We start from the raw sequence: 22,851 nt of genomic DNA, 5'->3' as shown, positions 1-22,851 counted from the left end.
GGTCAATGGTCTCTAACTACACACCCTCAAGACCCCTCCGCTCTACATCTTCTGGCCGCCTCAGACCCACTCCTATCCCAGCTTCAGAGGGGTCATCAAAGAGACGCTGGCTATTCTCTGTCCTTACTCCACAATGGTGGAACGAACTTCCCACCACAGTCAGGACAGCCGAAACCTTTGTACTGTCTTTTACTATTATGCACTCTGTTACTATAGTATTACCTGCTATGCTAATATGTACTCAAGTCAGTAGCACTCAAGTTCTACACTGTTTAACGAACAATGTTACTTACCCTTAGCCAGGGGCGGTTCTAGCATCAGACCTTTAGGGGGGCTCAGCGCCCCTAGAGCAGTATCATCATTTCACAAAATGCCAAGGTATAGCAAGGGAGGGGGTGAAGGGGGGGGGGGGATCTCCCCCCTTGGTGGATTTTTTTTTGTCAAATCAGTTGTGCAATAGTACATTTTGGTGAGTTGTTTCTATACAATTCACTTATGACATTTAGGTAACATTAACACATTGACGGCCACAGGGATTAGACGGGCCCCACTCTAGACGACCAGCATATGTAAACAGACTTGGGGCTGTTTGTAGAGCTAAATCTATACTTTATAGTATTGCTATCGAGACCATAAACCGTCCCTTCAAAATGGATTAAAGAAATAATTTTTTCATCAAAACGTTCTCATTTTATAGCGCCGTGAATATAAGCGTTATACGGCATTTGGTCTAGTATATTTCCTGGAAGGCGAGATAAAGGGCTAATAGCTACTAACGTTATATCCAATGGCATTTCCGTTATACAAAAGCTACAGTTAAAACTCAAACTGCATATGATCGGTATGATCCTCAAGCATGTATGCATGAAAGGGGGGGGGGGGGGGGGGGGCGGGGGACGTCATTTCTGATTATTGATTACCAATAACCGTGTTCGTCTAAGTAGCCACATACGCTGGTCGGCTGGTTGAGCATCATAGCAAGCTCTGATCAGCATGTAATTTATGTGAAAAAGATCTTACCATGAGCCGGTTGGAACCCCCGAGCATTTCCCCGTTATCGATCGCCATCTGGTAGATCGATATGTCCATTGGCTGATGATAAATCCCCTTATTGCATAGTGAAATCCGTGATCCAAAACGTATTCCGTGTAACAGACAATAGCTATCGCTTGAGTAGAAAACTACATTAGAGATAAAAAAAAAAAAAAAAGACAACTTCGGCCACAGGGAACACTGCATTATCGCGATAGCGCCCCTAAGAGGATCTGGCCGGTAATGCACTTTCTCGAATTCAAAGAGTAGGGTACATCTGCAGTGCAGCTCTGCGACCTTGAATAGGTTATTAAAATGGAATAAAAGCCAAAACAACTTGCCACGGATATATCCGTCCTTCTGTCCATTAAGCATGGATTCGAAAGCCGGATATATCCGTGCTTGGGCACCATTGTGTTAATGAACAAAGGAGACAACTACAGTATGTAAGTTGTAAACGTATTATTATAATTTTTTATTCCAGTCGATCATAATGATCATGAATCATATTACGGAGCGCTCACTGCGTTCGAGAGAGAGGGAGAGAGAGACTCACATTTTCGAATACATCTATGTGAAAAAGACATTTCCAGTTAGTGAAGGTTTGTTCAAATCATGAGGGAACAAAATACTATTTTGAGGCCTCAAATTGAGGGGAAAAAATACTTGAGGTAACTATTTTGAGGCCACAAAATAGTTTTCTATTTTGAAGCGACAAAATATTATTTTGAGGCCCCAAATTGATTAATTTGAGATAACTAAATACATTTTGAGGTAACAAAATACTATTTTGAGGCCACAACATATATATATATTTTTTAAATGTTTGCGTGGCAGCAATAAGCCTTTGTAGCAAGCAGATTAGCTGGGCTAGCTAGCTAACATTAGCTGAACTGACATTAGCTTGATAGCTAACTAGCGAATAGCATCAGCTAGCTAACATTAGCTTACTTATTATTACACCAACACCATGGAACTAATGACTAATTTGACAACGTTCTCTGTCAGAATAGTCAGTAATTCTATATAGTGCTAGCTAACGTTTCAACATACTTTTCTTGTTGCTCATCAGCCCTGGCAAATTCACTATTACTAAACTAGTTACAGTAGGTAGCTAGCTAGTAGCTACATCTGCTTCCATGTCTTGTGTTGAATGTCGGACTGGGACTTGACATGATGTTACCATGACGTTTTTATTTTTTATTTTAACCAATGAGGTAAACAGGCTACTACCGGCAATCCATGTCTGTAATAATAATAATAATAATAATAATAATAATAATAATAATAATAATAATAATAATAATAATAATAATAATAATAATAATAATAATAATAATAATAATAATAATAATAATAATAATAAAACAAGAATAAAAACAATACAAATGTAAAAAAATAAAAAGTTTTTTAAATTAAAATAATATATATATATATTTTTTTTAATCTTAGGGGGGCTAAAATTATATTTAGGGGGGCTTCAGCCATCAGATGTCTAGGTGGAAAGCAACGTGATGTTTTGCATTCTTCTCGCAGCTTCCTGCCCGAGTTCACTGAAAGATGATTCCCTCCTCGGAAGTCAGCAAGAAAACACCTGGGCCCTCATGCATCAACGTGGACGTAGAACTTGACCTACTTCCACACGTAAGCACGGAATGTAGAACTAGCGTACGCACAGGGAAGTCGGCATTCATCACACGTGCGTACGCAGGCTCTATGCCCTGCCGTGTTGATGAATACCACTTTGTTCTACCGTCAATGCTCGTGCATGATTATCCATATATGGTCATGAAAATGAGGAAACACCCCCCATGGGATGTGAAATAATGGACCGACCCGAGCGGGACTCCGAGAAACTCCACGGAGAATTCACTGCTGTCGAACCAAGAAGACACTATCGCGTATTATGATTTATGGGATAAATAAAAGGCGGACTTGTAAACGGTGATGTCAGATATCAACGGCTCCCTAAGACCATTGCTGCAATTCTGCCTGGACAGCTCAAAATACTAATAAAGACCGTTCGTTGACCACTGTTTGGCGTTGGTTGTGTGTCATTATAACCGTGCTGTAATATGAATGCCTTTATTAGTTGTGTTCGATTGGCTATATGATTTTTAGAGGCATCTATTTTGTTGTCGGCTAATAAAGACCGCGCTGTTGTTTGATTAATACCCACGGATTAAAGTTCTCCTCAATTCTATTCCAAATCGCGATGGATCTCCCGTCAATTTTCTACCTGCTGCATATGATTTCTAGAGGCATACTACAATCTATTTTGATGTCAGTATTGGGTAGCCTATGCTATATAAACAATATAATACGAGAGCATATACAAGAACAATGAATCTCACTGCATGTATGATGTATCCTGCCTTTCAATACATGAACTTGAATTCCATCATGTTTGTGTGCGGGACTCACAAGGCTAATGGGTGGTACCGCCGTACAGTAATAATAACAGTCCACACAATATCACGATCCATGCCATAGCCTATGTTCCATTAGGACATGATCTGTGACGACAAATGTTCTAGAATGTTTGATTAAGATATCATACTCTGACAGCATGCCTATGAGCAACAAAAACGCGAACTTGAATCCCATCATAGTCTGTCCACTATCTGCATGGTGTCATTGCAATGCGTTTTCTATTCTTTCTTGTACAGTAAAAAGGGGGAAGAACACTATATTCATATGACTTATTCTGCTTACAGCTTCGAAATTCCACTTGTTTCGTTTAACGTAAAGCCTTTTAAATATAATCAAAACGTTCCCGTGTTTCGGCGGTCTGTGCGCAAAATAATAACGAGTTGAGCTTTATGATTTATGATGAATTGAAAATGGGGGACCCTGATGTAAACAGGACGAAAGTTGGTCTGCATCCCCAATTAACAATTGTATGTACTGAGCTGTACTGTACTGTACCCATTCTGCAATCTGTTAATAAACTTTACAATCAATCAATCAATCAAGCTACGCGGAGCGCAGTCAGTCAGTAGCCTACACCCCGTATATTCCGATAACGCTATATAAACCATGCTGCATTCATTCTGAGAGAAAGATCTATTATTCCAAATGCTATTTATAGGGTTTTGACCATAATTACACTACTGTTGCTATCTTACAATGAACTATAATGAACTACGGTTCATACAGAACATCCAGTGTTATTATGCACAGAAGCTCATTTCCTTGTTGTAATAATATATTCTACCACTGGGAGCTAGGTACGCCAGGTCTGACCTGTGCGTAGATGTACGCACGAAGTCAAGTTCAAGTTCAAATTGATGAATCCCACTCTTTGCTTAGAAATGATCGTACGCACGGGTTACGCACAGATCTGTGCGTAGAACACGTTGATGCATGAGGGCCCTGCTGTTTATCAGTTAATCTCAGAAGATATGAGGAGAATACGTTTGCATTTGTTTGCAGGGAACCACAGTAAAGGTATTGGAGGAGGGGTGGATAGTGGAGATGGGGGGGGGGGGGGGGGTGACAGTTTTGGTGACAGAGACAACCCGTCCATGTGGAACCAGCAGGACCTTCTCATCTGAGGGTGTCACTGACCTGGGTGGAAAACACAGTGCATCCCCTCTGTGCCCCGTCTGGCTCCGTCACCCAGAGGCTCAGCGCACACTCACACACCCTACCGTGGGTACACTACCGTGCACATAAGCACACATGAAACAGAAAGAAGCATTTTATATAAAAGTATTCTGTACTTCTGTATGACAACTAATAAAGAAACTTGAACTTGAAACTTGAGCATTTCCGTGCACACACACACACACACCGCATGCACACACTCACACACCCGCAGATGCATTCACACATACACCGTGCACATAAGCACACATGAGCATTTACGTGCACACAGACACACACACACACACCGCATGCACACAAGAACATTTGAGTGCACACACACAATTGTACACACATTGTGTACAGTTGTGCACACACACACACACACACACACACACACACACACACACACACACACACACACACACACACACACACACACACACACACACACACACACATTTGCATCTCCTTCTGTACTAGACTGGTGTGACAGCCTCTGGAAAGCCAACCTGACCTTTGACCTTCCATCACATGGAGGTTCAGTCTGCATCCCAAGGCTGACGGTAGTTTAGAACACCACAGTTCAAGCGCAGCATATTTATAACCAATATATTCGATCAGATTTGGTCTTTGCAGAGCTCCAGTTCATCCACACACGCCCATTGATCTGGAGGTGACCGTTGATCGCTCGTACGTGCAAAGGATCAATACAGAATTCATGTTAAAAAAATGCTTCCAAATATGACCACTTTTACATCCATTTTACACATGATCTTGAAATCCCATGATAGATATTAAGCTCTTTGATTGTCAGAGCTGGCGACAGTTCCGCGTGTTGTGATCTGCCAGGAATGGACCACATTTGAACAGTGAAATACACATGGGTCGAATCCAAACAGTTTCTTTTTAAATGTTTTATATATGATCAGATCCCATAGCAGATGAGAGAGAGGGAGAGGGGGAGACACCTAGGTGTGCACCGTCATATATTACAAAACTTAATCCTGACTGTCAGGAATGTTGGAATCGCACGCGGGAGTCAGACACAATCTGCATATTGGAGAGACTTCATAGACACGGTGATGTCCTCACTGCACATTGTTCCAGCAGCACTGTGTCTTCTGGAAGACCACGTCAGATCTTCATTTACATGTATTTTCCATTACGTTTACTCAAGGGTTCCAGGCGGTCACAACCAGCTTCTCTCTCTCTCTCTCTCTCTCTCTCTCTCTCTCTCTCTCTCTCTCTCTCTCTCTCTCTCTCTCTCTCTCTCTCTCTCTCTCTCTGTTCCCCCCCTTCCCTCAGTCTGTCTCTCCATCCTTTCCTTCTCTTGTTTGCATGTGCCCATTACCGAAATGGAAAAGCCACAAACAGTGCATTGAGAATCAAACAAGGCTTTTATTGATTTTCTGCGTTGGTTTTATGGCTTTTAGAGGACTTTGGAGTGATGGTTTTCATATGGGATCATATGGGTGAGCTGAAAACCCCCGGCTTTTCCGTGGCACAACGGGCCTGATTGTTACGATTTCTGTCACCACGACACGGGCCCCCAAATGAGTGAATCATTTGCTCTGTTTTTGTAGGTCTGCATGCCTTGATGACGCTCACATGAGCACATTTGTCTTTTTATTTTTTGTTATTGTGTTGTACTGGCTCTTGAAAAACAATTTAATTACATCCATAAGCAACAGCTTTTTTGCTCTTTTTTTCCTTCTTCTTCAAAACATGTTACCTCTAATTGTTTAATCCTACCCCTTTTCCACTACTCAAATGAGTGTACTCATTTAAAATATTACAAAACAAATACATATGCAAAAAAATAAAGAATTATATATGTAAAACATGGAAGAAATCAAATAAAAATGTAAACACCTGTGAATGTCAAATCCCTTCCTCATCCCTGTACCTCGTGAACATAATTTCCTTACAATTCAGTTTGAATTGTCTCATGTTTGGACATTTCTTTAACACCACTTAATTTCGTTGTGCTGTATTGTGCTGTGGAATGACAATAACACTGAATCTAATAACTGAATTAAATCTAATTAAGTCAAGAGCATTTTTCTTGATTCCTTCAAAGTTTACCTGTTGGATGTGAGGATCTTAGCCAACAGCAGTCATAGGTATAGTTACTATCCCAGAGATTGTAATGTTATGTTACACTACCTATGCTGCTTATCATACAGTATATCATGGCATACGTGACATTCTAGTACACGAGCGCTACTGAATATGTATGGCGATAGCAGCGCACAAACGTATAGATTATGATTTATGAAAAGATCATTACTGCATTTCTATACGAGGAAAAACTCAGATCCACAAGTGCTGTCATCGATATTTTGACAGCTTGTCAATGGCCTGGCCTTCACCTCCAACACCAGAGGCCTCCTGCAATCGGATTGCAATTAAAACACAGTATAAATCCTTTAAGGCTTGCAGCACAGGGCCACAAGGATATGTCAACAGTATTGGAAACTCCATTGGCTCTTAAACAGACATAGATTTATCTACATATAAGATGACAACAGGTGAGAGGCAGATTTGAGTGTGTTCTTATTTTTATTTAAAAAAAATCAATGAAAAGATCGCAATGATAACTTCAGTATGCTTCTCCTCAGCTTAAATTAATCCATAATAGGGAGGTGTAGTCTCATGACTTTGGACCACCCGCGAGATCCACCCGTTTAGGGATTTATCATTGGGAAAATGTATTATCGGCTATTGTAACAATTCTGCCTCATGAACATTGGCAAGCTTTCCATATTTGTACAAAATGAGTTCCCTCTATCACTAACATTATTGTTTAAGCATTTTTGGTTGAAATAAAATTTGACATAATTATTTTACGATTAATTGTGAATATTTTCATGTTGAGCTATAGATTGTGGATGAATACGCACAGAAAGGTACACCATGCAAATGTTCATGCTTTATTTGTTTTAAACAAGACGATTTAGAAATGGGCAATGGAGAAATATGTTGCAATTTCAAGTGAGGTGGACCGGCCAGAAACAGCAATGACGCAACCACTACACCTCCCTATTATGCTGATGACTGCAGCACAGCAAGGGCAATCTTTATTAATAAAATAAATAAATAATTAAATATTATTATCCATTATCAAGTATTAAGTATAATCTTTTTTTATCCACTTTTTTCTCCTTATTTTTTCTATTTTCCTCCCATCCCAATTTCGTGTTTCCAATTCTCCCCTCCCCTGTCTTGAACGTTGCTTGACTATGCCCCCCACTGGTCGGTTGTAGGGAGGATAGAAGCCTTGCATCACGTGTCCCCTCCGGTACACGAGGAGGCAGCCTGTCACATCTTTTCACCTGCCAGCGCGGACTCTCAGTGGCGAGGTGTAACGCATGGGAGGCTCACACTACCCCCGCTACTTCCTGTCTCTGCTGTGCAGACGTCCCCCAACCGACCTGTAGGAGTCGCTGTCCACAACGTCCAAATCCCCACCCATCGACTTCCACCCTCTAACTCTGCCAATTGAGTTAGTATGACGGCTGGCCCAAGCCGGAGGCAATGCTGACACCAGGATTTGAGATATTAAGTATTATTTTCAAAATATATTATGTTCACTGTCTTTTCATAAGTGTAACAGATTATATTTATCTATTTATTCATTCATATTCTTTCCAAATCAGATTACTGTAATCCTATTACTTTACGTATTACTCCCCAACTCTGCTACTCTGCTATTTACAATAATAAGAACAGCATTTTAAACAGATTGATCGGGCATGACAGAGTATTGATCGGACTATATATTCATTCTTCCACCCATCGAACATAAACTAGGTTGATTCATTGGATTATTTGCTCTTTATGCGAAATTCTAATTAATCCTGATCCCTATACTCACGATTGTGTGTAGATAACATATGCCATTTCTAGTGGACTGTTTCATCCATACCAGCCTCACAGTGTCATGACCATTTCATTCAGCTATACAGGACCATAACTTAAAATAGAGGCCTTGCACGGAATGTGTGTGTAGTTCTCTGTCTTCCAACATGGCTGCCTGGAACAGCAACCATACCGACGATGGCTGCTATGTGTTGATGTATAAGAAATACATAAACAAAAACATAATAATTTGGTGTCTCATTACTGGATCTTGTAAACAAGTCACAGTAGAACAGTAATAGCATGTACTTCCAGTGTTCCAACTATACCACTACACATAAATTAGGTATTTTCTTTTTAAAGTGGTTACCAATGGTTAAAGGCAGCCATACTGGAGGAAAGAGAACTACACAAGCATTCCGTGCAAGGTCTCTATAAAATAATTCTAAGAATTGAACAAGTTCACTTTCCCCGTTATGATAAAGTGTTTTCTTTCTTTCATTCATCTCAGACTTTCAGTTTGATTGTTTTCAAGTAGGAACATTTTGTACAAGTCTGCCAAATCAGTCTGTACACAGTTGAAATACAGAAGATGTCTGTAATCCTGCACTGCATAGGTCTGTGAGGCAGACTTTCCAGAGGGAAGGTGATTTTCCCAACACCTCATTCTGTACAGTGTCCAGCAGCCCTCAGGCCATTAATGATAAGTGGTGGCTGAACACTGTGATTGGTCTACCAGACCAGGGAGCGTGTTCCTATGGTGTTGAGTTGTACAGCGTTTTAATGGCGTAAGGCCTGGGTGGGTTTCGGTAAGCGCTGGGCTCGGGTGGGTGTCATGGGGCTCAAGCTTGCACCCCATATGGAGGGAATTATTATAATTTGAGGTGCATTGTGGTCCATTCTATGGAGCCCGTAAAGTCTCTTGGAGCTTTCAGTCGTGTCGTTTTAGCTTGGTGCTAGCTGGCATGGAAAAAGAACACAGTGCAAAAGGAATAATGCCCTTGCTTCTGCCGGCCAAAATGAAATGTTTCAGATGCTTGGTAGTCATGCTTGGCTGCACTGCCATCCCCACAAAGAATAATGTTAAGGTCGAAAACAGAGGGGGAACATCCCGTGAAAATATGAGGAAATGACCGCAGAAAATCCCAAAGCAATTATTATCACACATAATGAACTAGATCATGCTTTCAGTCGATGCAGATATATAAATGAAATAATGGAAGAAATCTGGTTCTGATTCACGGAAATGCAATTTTACATGAGCCAGCCTCCAGCGTAATCTTCTGTTTACCGTAGTCCGGCAACAAGAGGAATACGATGGTTTATAAATTGCTGCTGTTTCATGTGCTACTTTCATGTGTCCAAATATTGAAGCTATTACCGGTCTTTCTGAACTCCCCAGCAAAGCATCACTGACCTCCCATCCTGTGAAGACACAGAATTATAATTGGCCACATTTACACTAGTTACTAATTAGTCATAGACGTGTTTCATCTCTGTAAAGAGAGGCCCACACATGCATGTGCTTGCAGAAAAACATGCATGCACACACACACACGCATGCACGCACACACACACACACACACACACACACACACACGCACGCACGCACGCACACACACACACACACACACACACACACACACACACACACACACACACACACACACACACACACACACACACACACACACACACACACACACACACGCACACACATTGTGATGTCTTTCTGTACCTGTATATGGAAAGAGCCAGTCTTGGCTACTTCGCTGTTGTACAGAATACTCCTAGAACTACAGTTACTAACCCCCTGATGAGAGGGAACCCGGTGTATAATTGCTATTCATAATAGGAAACAATCACACCGTAACAATGGATCTATCTGGAACCTGTGGGTGGTACCAGTCAGCCTGCCAATCATGTGGTTTCCTGTGGAGATCTAACCATCCACTTCCTGTTCCTGTCTGCGGACAGATGGGTGGGTGTGGGGGCTGGGGCTGACACAGTCCCACACACACACCTCCCGCCATCACATGTATGTGGGTGTGAGCATATGGGTGTGAATGGCCCATATGAACATTCTATAACTGAGACACCCTCACTACCTCCATATAGCCTCTGTTTCCATCACCTCTCCTCTGTGACTCCTGTCTGGAACGCTGTTTATCGCTTGGTCGGTGTTGCCACTTGATCACTTGGCCCATCAGATGTGTGGCCTCATACTGTACATGTCATTACCATTTGCCTGTCTGTCTGGGGGGAGGGGGCACCCCCCCCCCCCATATCAGCTCACGACAGAGACACTGTTGTCACGCAGGTGATGTGGAGGACTTTGATTGATTGAAAACATTATTAACAGATTGCAGAATGGGTACAATACAGTACGGCTCAATACACACAATTGTTAAGGGAATGCAGACCAGAGAAAGACTTTCGTCTTGTTTACATCAGGGTCCCCCATTTTCAATTCATCATGACATTTATGACTTACAAGATATAAAAATATACAGTAATGTTTGAGAGAAAGAGATCATAAAAAGAAAATATATACATTCGAGGGAGAAGAAACTGTACATTGGAGGGGTTTGGGTGGGTGGGTGGGTCTTGGTGACTCTACTCATTACGTTCTGACTGCGATACTGTGGTAACATTTCAATGCTTCATCATTTTCACAGCTCGTGTGTAAAGTGTGGCGGATGTGGGGACGGGATGAATGTTGTCGTTTTTAAGCTATCTGTCTTCTGTTCATTGATTACAACAAACGACAGTCAATTTCACACGCCGACAGCTTTCAGATAGGAGCTCCACTCCTCAGCTGTTGTACGTCATCCACCCGTCGCGATCTTATAGGATTTCTCCTTCTTTCAACCAGTGTTAATTTAGTCAACGAAAATGATGACTATGGTCATCAATGAAGCTTTTCCCCCTGACGACAACGAGATGAGACATCACGTTAATGTAGATCATGTGACACTAACGTGACAAAATAATTCATGCAAATGTCGTTGACTACAAATGACGACACAAAATGTAGTTTACAAAATAAAATCTTGCCGAAATCTCTCATCTCTCTTCAATCTCTCTTAATTTTAAGACAGGACAAAATAATTCAAATTTTTTTAATAATGAATGTTATTATTAGTGCAGCATTTCCATTTCCTGTGTGCAGCGCAATCGCTTTGATTCATTTCCTCACTCGCGTTATTTGTTCTTAACCAGCATTCTAGATAGCAGTAACTCACACGGCATGGGTTAATGGAACAATGTCGGGGCAACTTGTGGTCTTGTACTGTATGCAGTGGGTTTGGACTTGGCAGAATGTATTGTTGAAAGTGAAATACGAGGAGGAGACTAGTTTGAAACTAACTGCTAGGTTACTGTTAGCATTAGCAACTAGCTAGCTGTCAAATCATCTCTAATTCATTCTTGCATTCCCTTTACTTCTCACGCTGGACACTAGCAGGAAACAATCCCACCGCTGCCACCAATGTAACCGAGGAATAGTTCGCCTATACTTTCAAACTATAGTAAAATAAAATTTACATCTGATCATCAACATAACGGTTTTCTTCCTCTTTCCACAACAACACAACACAACAACAGACCTGTCACATCCACGCGCCCTGCAACTCCACCTAATAACATCAGCATCAATAATAATAACATAGAACACATTAAATAGCTTACATAAGTCTAACCAGCACTAACATTAGCTTGTTTTTGTTTAGAAAAAGCTTGCACCAATTTATGAGGCTGTAACTGAGTGGCGAGACTAAACAAAAAAGACTAAATTGAGACTAAACGAAAAAGACTAAGACTAAAATGCTTAGACCTGTAGTTGACTAAAACTTGACTAAATGAAAAATAGATAAAGGTGACTAAATATGATGAAAACGAAAAAGAGCATTTGACACATGACTAAGACTAAAATAAAAAATAGCTGACGAAATTAACACTGCTTTTCAACATATATTTCACCCAGTCGGGGAGATGAAGAGCGGTGTGGTGTGTGGAACGTGGTGGATGAAGTTGAGTTCCCACACTCAGCCAGTCAGTCAGTCTGACAGGCCCCCTTTTCGTGGCCCTCAGGCTCCCTTCTCCGACACCCTCTGCGCTGGGAAATGTTTTCCTCTAGCAGCTCCATGTTTGTTCTCTCTCTCTTTCTCTCTCTTTTATGAGACCACAATTTTCAGCCGCTGCTTTAATTGGATGTCGGGGGGGGGGGGGGGCAGGAAAACGGCTTGGCGCAAACCTGGTGACTGCAAAAAGCGGCAGGGCACTTGCTCTGGTACAGTAGTTCCTCCAGCGAGTCTAACAATTAGTTTAGATGGTCCAGTAAATGTGGGCGATTACCCATCGGAATGCGGATCTGGTTTAGGTCGGAGAAAATGAAATGCGATCGTTTGGCTAGTGAAAATGAGCATCTCTGTCTCCAGAGATTTCTTTTACGCAAATTCCTTGGTAAACTGTTTTTGTTGTGACACTAGGTAAAGGGGTGTAGTGCGTTTCACAGCAAGAGCCCAGTAATAATCTTAGTAATAATATTAAAGGCAGGAAATCTCTTGGACCACATCCTCGCCGTGGGAGGGGGGGGGGGGGGGGGGGGGGGGGGGGGGGCTTCAGTCGTATAACGGGCCCCGCATCACTTCAGGGAGGGAAGGAGCCACATCCCTTTAACAGCAGGGACCTCTAGATTAATGTGGCCAGTCAGCAAAAGCATGCCAACATCGGCCTAAATAGAAAACACATCTCCCCGCCCAGAGTTACCCTCTTGTCTGTTTAGGAAGTTTAGAGGAGCAGAGTTTGCTGGGTCTTTTGTTTATGTCATGTATGAAGGTAAGCCCCCCCCCCCTCATGCATTGATAAATTCAGAAGGTCAAATTGAAGGGGGATGTTTGTCAGAAGATACTTTAAACAACGGCTCTGTGTGTAGCCGGGCTCGTTTTGCCATCTCTGCATTGTGTTAAAGTTCGACCCCTGTTAAGGGATTGCCCCGAGTGAGTCTCGAACCCGGGTCTTCCGCACCGGGGGTGACATCGCAGACCACTATACCAAGAGGTGAATTCACCGCTTGGTAACGTGTCTGCATTAGGGCTGGGCGATATGGCCAAAAATGATATTGCGATAACGATATCGATAACACTATCATATCACTCGATATTCGATATTATCGATAAGTATAATTTTTTTTTATTATTATTGTTTATTTTTTTAAACAACAGATATATGTTTATTCTTCAGCAATTCTTTGTCGTTGCCGCCATCTTTAGTGTTACATCCCCTCACACTCCAGTTCTCAGGCTGCAGCTGGTTTGAAAGCAAAAGTAAACCGGCTTCTCTGCTGGCTGTGGCTCCAGGGGAGTTGAACAGTTATGGTTCTGCTAGTTTCTTTTCTATCTTTTGGTGCTTTTTTGGTGGACAAACCACCGCACATGTGCACCGTGACTCGTGACTGGAGTCTAGCACACATAGCCTACTGTGTACAGACTGTTATGGTTTGTAACCGACCCCAATCGCACAACACAAGACAGGTATGAGAGTAAGCCAAGAACTGGGCATTTATTGAAAACACACAGAAACGGCACTGTCCCTTTAAGGGAGAACACAAATTACAGGATAACAAGAAAGGGAAAAGGCACAGTGCCTTTAAGAGGCGAGCCGGCTAAGGGGAAGGCTAAGGGAAGGCTAACGGAACAGGGCCGGGGCAAGGGACAAGAAAGGAAACAGGGAGGACTAGGAGGACCGGACGGGAAGGACTAGGAGGACTAGAGAGGGGAGACAGGGACAGAGGCCCGCGGAGGCGGGCTGGGGACAGGGAGGACTGGGAGGACTAGATAGGGGAAACAGGGACAGAGGCCCACGGAGGCGGGCTGGGGACAGGGAGGACTAGGAGGACAAGACAGGGAGGACTAGGATGACTAGGGTGGGAAAACAGGGTAAGGCCTTGGAACAGGGCGAGGGCAGGAGCTGCTTACAGGGACAGAGAAAAACAGACAAGGCCTGGGATAAAGCATTAGGAGAATGATGCTGCTCTGCAGCTTCTCCCGGGATGGTTCGTCTGAGGAAGCAGACGGTGACTTCAGAGCCGCTCTGCAGACTTCTCTCGGCAGATCTCCGAGGTGGTAACGGGACCGAGAGGGAGAGAGGGAGCGGGTTAACTCAGAGTACAGTTGGGAACAGAGCAGGTGACAGGAGAGGTGACCCAAAAACAGAGTAATCCAAGTGACAGAATCTTCGGTGTATATACACACTGTGAGTGAAGTCCCAAAATACAAATCCAAGTGAATAATATCCTCGGTGAGTATACACACAGTGAGCGATGTTAAGGCCAAAGATTATCCCAATGAACTATCCAAAAAGCTGACGCTGGGTGAGTGACAAAAAGCAGGATATCTTCAGTGTCATTAAACACACGAAAAACGAATAGGATCAAAGACAGTCATAAAAACTCACCCAGGCGCTGTGCGTAAAGAGAGAAGGATCAAAACGGGGCGAGCGCGTCGCCACGGGAAACGGGTTGTCCAAGCGGAGGTCTGAGTGGTGCGCGACTGCTTGGAGTACGCGCCGGTACGGAGGGCGCATCTGGCGCGGAGGTCTGAGTGGTGCGCGACTGCTTAGAGTACGCGCCGGTACGAAGGGCGCATCTGGCGCGGAGGTCTGAGTGGTGCGCGACTGCTTGGAGTGCGCGCCGGTACGGAGGGCGCATCTGGCGCGGAGGTCTGAGTGGTGCGCGTCTGCTTGGAGTACGCGCCGGTACGGAGGACGCATCTGGAGTGCGTCTGAATGCGCGTCAGGAGTGAAGAGCGCGTCTGCGCGGAAGAGCGCGCCGGCTCGGAGAGACGCATCCTCCCGTAGAGTATTAGGAAGCGATGCGCGTCTGGAGTGAAGAGCGCGTCTGCTGCGCGGAGGTCTGGATGCGCGTCTGGGCGTCTGCTGCGCGGAGGCCTGGATGCGCGTCAGGACGTCTGCTGCGCGGAGGTCTGAAGTGGATCACTGGGATACCTCCCGTGGAAGTTTAGAGAGCGCAGTCCAGTGTCTCCCTCAGGCAACGGCGACAGGAGGCGAAGGCTGGAGCGCATCTCACGCCGGAGATGAAAACAGACAGAGGACCTCCCGAAGGAGTCTTGGTGATAGAGAATATGATACGGAATGATACGGCACGACCCGACAAGGGACAGAGGGGAAGAGCGAGGTACTTAAAGCCCACAGGGGAACTAATTAGGATAAACAACAGGTGCGTGAAGGTAATTGATACTTGAACCTAGAAGTGTGTGTTCGGCACCAGACCAATCAAACACATAATGACAGGTAGTCCAAGGGTGTGGTTGCTGAAGAGCAAACGAACGCGAGGGTGGGGGCTAGTGAGGTGAGGAGAATGCAATTGATTAAACAGAAAACTAAAGGAACAGAGCGAGTAGGCTTAAAGGAACAGAGCGAGTAGGCTTAAAGGAACAGAGCGAGTAGGTGAGCAATGGACAAAACCTCACACAGACGGTTTCAAACTGTATTTTAAATTAGAAAGCAAACAAAATAAATGGACAAGAGAAAAATAAATCTCAATTTGGTCAGTATTGTCATTTGGACAAGCAAAGCCATTACTTAAGTTGCAGGCAAGAAAGACAAGTCTGTCTACTGTCTCTGGTTTTAAAACTGCCCTGTTGCAGGTCACAAAAAAACAAAAACAAAATGATAATCTTTTTTTTCGATTTTCTTTTTCCCCGATATCGATTATTAAAATATATCGCGATAATTATCGTTATCGTTATATCGCCCAGCCCTGCATGCCTTTTATGGGTGGATGAGTTTACTTGCAGTACCGCTACGTGCCACAGTCACTTCACAACACTTGAAGTCCATCGTGACTGATGATATACTCACGGACCTCCGTTACATGTGTGTCGACCAGCAAACACTGCAAAATGTAATCCTCCAAATCCCCTCATCTAGAGATGTTGGAGTGTTGTGTAGAGTACTTTTGAGTGTTGTGTAGAGTACTTTTGAGTGTTGTGTAGAGTGTGTTGTGTAGAGTACTTTTGAGTGTTGTGTAGAGTACTTTTGAGTGTTGTGTAGAGTACTTTTGAGTGTTGTGTAGAGTGTGTTGTGTAGAGTACTTTTGAGTGTTGTGTAGAGTACTTTTGAGTGTTGTGTAGAGTACTTTTGAGTGTTGTGTAGAGTACTTTCGGGTGATACAGGACATTCACACAGTGGTTTGGACTGACTTTACTGCTGCAAATACATAGACTGTCAACAAAAAAAACTAAAAACAAAACAGAACGTATTGTTCTTCATCTATGGGGTCCAATTCCATCTTCCCTTCTTCTTCCGTGTCCGTATTTTACTTTCACCTGACGTGACCACCACACAAACACATTCATGAATTATAATAGAGAGTGGCTGTTATTGATTCTCTGATCACAAGGGATGGGAGATAGGAACCCAAGGAGAGCGGGTGGGGGAGCCACACACCATTAACTATGCATGGAGTATAGAACGACAACTTATGGTCAATTACTGAAGTGACAAACATCACTTATGGAGCGAAGGACACACCCAAGGCTGTGGAGGAGAACGCAGAGGAGGGAGAGAAGGAGACGGTTGCCTTTTGGGTTTCTCCTGTGGTAAAACCCTGACACCTCCACCACCACCCACACGCTATCTGTTACAGTGCATGCACATGCACATACACTCAGTATGTCTTAAACACACACACAGAGTCCACACCGACATGTACTGTAGAGACAGACCTATCGATTAGCTGGAGAAGGACAGGGGACAGGAAGACAGGGATAGGCCATTTGCAGCTCATGTTGGATGATAATCAATTAATGGTATTTTATTATGGGGAAGGGGATCAATTAATGGTGTGGATCTGAAACTGCGTAACCATTAGAAACAGGGGAAACTCGACACTGACTCAAGTGAGAGGTCACTGGAGAAACTTTTCTCCAAGCCTGAACTAGGATTTCTTTTCTCCACACAGTCTCGCACACCGTGTGAGTCAGCGTAAATAAGTGTCCATGTTACATACACTTTGGTGATTACAGTTTGCTCAGTTTTTGGCACACTAGGCCTCTGCCTCTAATTACTGAAGTTACAGTGCTGCACTTGACTACAGTGTAGGGCTGCAGTAAGTGAACCTGTACTTTAGATGACAGAAACCTGCTTCTTTGAACTACAGTCAACCGGTGCTATTAGCTTAAGGCTAATGGAGGGTCACATCGCACACACCCTTATTTTGTCCACACATCGAGGCTTTACTGAATGCTAGGAGTGACTGGGACACGGGGAGCATGTTTGAGCTTCCATGGTGAGGTTCAGTGATCTCCCTCTGTGTTTTCTTAAGGCCAAGATACTGTATGCTTCAATGTTGGCTACCGCTGTAATTTTGTGCGTGGGAGCTAGACCGACTTACTTCCACATCAGTTCAACGCGTGGGTTGCAGTACACTGCCGAACCACTAGGTGGCTGTGCTGCATTGTGTTGTACAAATGGCTATATTTTCAAACTTCCTCGGCCAGTCTTTCTTCGATTTGGTCCATGTTTGTAATGTAGTTGATCACGATCGATAATGGAATGCTCCAACCAAGCTCCAGAGATGATAAATGGTAAATACGAAAGTATGTCAGACCCAGCCCAGGGGCACGGCCAATCACAGCTATGCGCTGTCCACGTCAGCTCGTGTCGATTTCACTTTTAAACTGCAGTATTGAGATAAAATGAGGATTAGATAGGATAGGCCTACAACTGCTTTGAAAATTGGTAAACACACCTGATTCAATGTCAATGGCTAATTCAACTCAGGATGGCCTGACTTTCATCTTAGCAGTTTTTCATTTAATTTGTTCCTGTGCCATGTCAAGTCTGACGAAGAAAAGAAGTGAGCAGACTAATTAACTGTTACTTTATCCAACAGACATCTAGTAACCGCCACCAAAGTCAATTTAGTAGCCGCAGAGAATCCAGCCAAAATGAAACACACTTTGTTTGGACGGCTCTTCATGCACTGTATGGCCACCTCGTCAGTCATGTAGACTTTTAAGAACGGAATCCTGTCGTTCTCATTTGTATCATTTTAACTTCATGCTGACTTTTGACTGGAAACAAATAACGCATGGATGCTCCTTAAGTTGTTTATTTTATAGGAATATTTTATAGGAAGCCACAGTAAACTTCTCTCTTTCCAGTAACATACCATGTGATGTGGTGGGAAAGTGGACCACAGAGAATTAATTTGCTTCAATTGTTTTAGTATATTACTCATCGTCCTTTTGTTAAGTTCCTGAAGTCCATGTTCGCCAGAACAACATACTGTGAGCCCAATGCAGTTTTTCTTTTGGACTGCAAAAGTAGACATGTGAGTTGGCACAGGATTATAGACGGAAACCACAAGTTACCCACAATTCCCACAAAACTAGCCCCATGGCAGATTAAGGGGGGAATGAGAGTAGTCTGTGGGACAGACAGGACAGACTCACTTATCTGCAGAGAGACGCTGTTGAAAAACAAGCTGTCATGTTCAAACCCGCTCAGAGATGATAGGATAGCAGGTGTTTTACACACTGACCAGATTAGATTTAGGACACAACTCCCTCTATGAAACCAATGGGAAGTTGTATGTAGCCTACTGTGGCTATAAGGTTTTAGTGTACACTTGGTAGCTCTGTGGTTGAAAAGGAAAAGTAAGAAGATACTTATAGACATTGGATTTTTTTGGTTAACTAGATACCTGCTCTCAGTGACCGACAGCGGGTTTATTCCCGAATGGCCCGAATTCTCATTCCACCGTTTGACTGTTGAGGAGTTTCAAGATTCAAGATTCAAGAGATTCAAGATTGTTTATTGTCATATGTACAGTTAAAACGACAGTTTGCCATACAATGAAAATCTTACTTTGCTAGTCCACCCTTCACAAAAAATCACACAGTACTTAACTTAAACATATTTAAATACAAGGAGTGGTTCATGTTTTTAGTTTTATGAGAATAGCACCACCATGAGGTTTGGTGTAAATCAGTGCATTCACAAGTAACAAATAATTTCCTGGTTTGGCCTACCAATTATCTAAAAAAAACGACATATTTGATGATGTTAGTCACCAGATTGCACTAGAAGTTTGGCAAGAATCTGGTGAAGAGGCTAGGGGGTATAGGGAAAAAGAGTTTCCCCAATAATTCAAGATGGCGGGAATACTTCATACTGTATGTCCTTATGGCAAAGTGCTTGTCCATCTCTGGATACCAGTTTCAAGACAATAGACTAACGGATCAGGAGATAAACTCATTTGAAAATTGAAAGTTTGGTCATGGGGTGAAATCAATAGGCTTCTTCCTCTAGTGCTCATGAATGTGCACAGCACATCTGAAAAGATTTTAATGAAAGCTACTTGAGATACACTAATTAAAAAGGAAAGGTCATGGGGTAACCAAAATAAATAGAGGTCATAAAAGTGCACTGAATTTTTTTTAAAGATTTGAATAAAAGCTATTTGAGTTATTGTGTTAACATGACAAAGCTGCAGCGGTCGGGGTAAATCCATTGTAGTCATTCAGGGATATCATTACTAGATTGTTGGTAGATTATAGATTAGGAGGTTAAAAATAATTTTCAGATTAATACAAAATTAATCTTTACCATTCAATGTAATCCAACCAGTGGTTCTATATAACCTATATGATATGATCACACAGCGTATATATAATTCACACTCCTGGCTTCATCACCAGTCTACGTAGCAACAAAGTGATTACCTCCATATGTTCACAGGGCTAGCTGAGCTCAGCAGCTTACTGTACCATCCCTGGTGTGTTTCATATAGACTTTGGTCTGTTTGGCCCGTTACTGTGTATGGTTAGGTCCTTCTTGGAGCCCGTAGGGGGAACACTTTGCTCCTGCAGGAAAGAGGTCTGGTGAAGAGGGGGGGGGGGGGGGGGGGGGGTGGAAGTCTTAAGGAAATTGCTGTTAAGTGGTTCTTGTGGCTTTGACTCATCAGGTCCATACTTACTGAGTGGATGGCCTACCATTCTGCATGGCTTACAGCAGGCCTGGGATGGGATGGGCTGTCTGGGGGCCTGGTTCATAAGTATTCTATATGGAGCTTTAATCATATGTATTTTGGGGATGGGTTGTATTTGTGTACAGTATAGCTTCCAAATGTCATTGATTAAGGTACTGTAGGAAAGAATCAACTACATTGCTGTAGTTTATTGTATTTTGTGGAACAGGCAACATTATTCCACTGTGTGCTGTGGATATTACTGATGAACCATCTCCCCTCTTTCTTCCCTCCCAGGAACCTGATGCCTCGGACACTGGAGGGCCAGATCACCATGGAGAAGACCCCCAGTTACTTTGTCACCAAGGAGGCTCCTCACCGTGTCTGCACCATGAACTGTCAGACCAAGCTCATCGTGGTGGTCCGAGACCCTGTGACGCGAGCTGTCTCCGACTACACCCAGACCCTGTCCAAGAACCCGGGCCTCCCGTCCTTCCAGAACCTGGCCTTGAAGAACACCTCCACTGGCCTGATCGACACCACGTGGAGCGCCGTGCGCATCGGCCTGTACGCCAAGCACCTGGAGAACTGGCTCCAGCACTTCCCGTTGTCCCACTTCCTGTTTGTCAGCGGCGAGCGGCTGGTGTCGGACCCGGCGGGTGAGATGGGACGGGTCCAGGATTTCCTGGGTCTGAAGAGGGTGGTGTCGGACAAGCATTTCTACTTCAACCAGACCAAAGGGTTCCCCTGCCTGAAGAAGCCAGAGGGGAGCAGCAGGCCTCGCTGCCTGGGGAAGTCAAAGGGCAGGCCCCACCCCCAGATCCCCTTCGAGGTCCTGCGGAGGCTCAGGGACTTCTACAGGCCCTTCAACCTCCGCTTCTACCAGATGAGCGGACAAGACTTCGGCTGGGACTGATGCAGGACCGCTTTCTGTCATAACCCTGACGCAAAGGCTGCCGTCTTGCATATTCGAGAGACTGTCAATAAAATGTTTGTCAGTGACAGGGATAAACGTTCTCAGGGAGTGTGTGGGGGGGTAAGAGAGAAGGGGTGCATGAACTGAACCTCTCTCAACAGATTTGGAACATTCTGACTCAGTGGGGCTCGCTGGTTCTGGCTCGCTACAAAGAAACTGTGCCTCACAGTAGGATATAGGCCAATATGGAAATGTAGTACTATAAAATATACAGTACTCAAAGCAGGCGATGGAAGTGCCTGTCACAACTCATTGATGCTAAACTGAACCCCTCTCTTGCTTTTATGAGTGTATATAAAAACATGTGAGAGTTAGAAACCAGCTAGTTACCAAAGGGAGGCATTCCCGCGCAATTTCCAAACGAGGAAGTTGGGAATGGAAGCGGCAGAGATAAGCCACTTTCAATATTCCTTTTGACTTGTGTTGTTTTATATTACGTCATTTTATTGTCTGTTTGTTTGTTTGTAATATAAGCTGATATTTATATTTCTGTTGAGTTATGATGCAACAGACAGAGATTTTTTTATAGAGAAATGTATTTATTACATGACAAATTACATCCTGACGACTGACGTGAATCTGATGGAATGGAGTTTTATTGAGTTCATTTCGTGACACTCCACGATAAACCACTATTTGTTGAACCATATTACTTTGACTGCATTTTTAGCTTTACATTACAAGGGCTATACAGGTTATCCTACTTCATGTTTTTTTTGTTTGAACCTTGTATTACAAAAGCAACGACTTGTATAAAAGCAATGATACAAGTCTTACTTTTATGTTGCTGCCAAGTCTCCTTGTTACCCAACAGTTGATATGATAACAATACCTCATCAGAATACACTAGCAGTTTATGTGAAATCACATGTACACACTTTCCATTTATTGTACATATTTTGCTCTCTCACTGACATACTGTATGTATAACGATTATCATTAGCAACTGGACAATACCAGCTGGGCGTATATAAATAAATGTCATTGTTGAAAGTAACAGTCATGTACAATAAATGGTCTTGATAATAATGTAATAAACCATTTTAGATCTCCGTATGTGGAATGAGTAAAGCATACTATTGTATATATCAAGTTGGACTCTTCTCTGTGTCAGTACCTTTTTTTTTCATTTGACATTATTACATTCTGATGAATTCATCTGAAGATTTTGTTTATTATAAAATCACACCACTCATTCTGAAGTGGGTTGTATTATACAACTCACCCAAAACAGCTGTGTATATATTTCACCCTCCAAAGAGGATCCTCATCCCGTAATAAATGTAGAGTAATCCCTATCTAAGACCTTTTAGCAAGGATCAGGCCAACCTGCCAAGACAACCCTGTTAGCGCTGTAGTGTCTTTCCCTCTAGCTCTCTCTCTCTTCCCCCCTCCC

General features: G+C 43.2%; 1 protein-coding gene across 1 annotated transcript in view; it reads left to right on the top strand.

Moving 5' to 3' along the window:
- The window catches only part of LOC311240352 (heparan sulfate glucosamine 3-O-sulfotransferase 6-like), a 23,591-nt gene extending 1,121 nt beyond the window's left edge, over window positions 1-22,470 (top strand). Inside the window, exon 2 of the mRNA XM_084328932.1 lies at window positions 20,777-22,470. Coding sequence (XP_084185058.1) covers window positions 20,777-21,395 — 619 coding nt within the window. The 3' untranslated portion in view covers window positions 21,396-22,470. The remainder of the gene's footprint in view (window positions 1-20,776) is intronic.
- The last annotated feature ends 381 nt before the right edge of the window (window positions 22,471-22,851 follow it).

The sequence above is a fragment of the Notolepis coatsorum genome (assembly GCF_963971535.1).
Source record: "Notolepis coatsorum genome assembly, chromosome: 14".
NCBI lineage: Eukaryota > Metazoa > Chordata > Actinopteri > Aulopiformes > Paralepididae > Notolepis > Notolepis coatsorum.
This window is presented reverse-complemented; position numbering and strand designations above follow the sequence as displayed.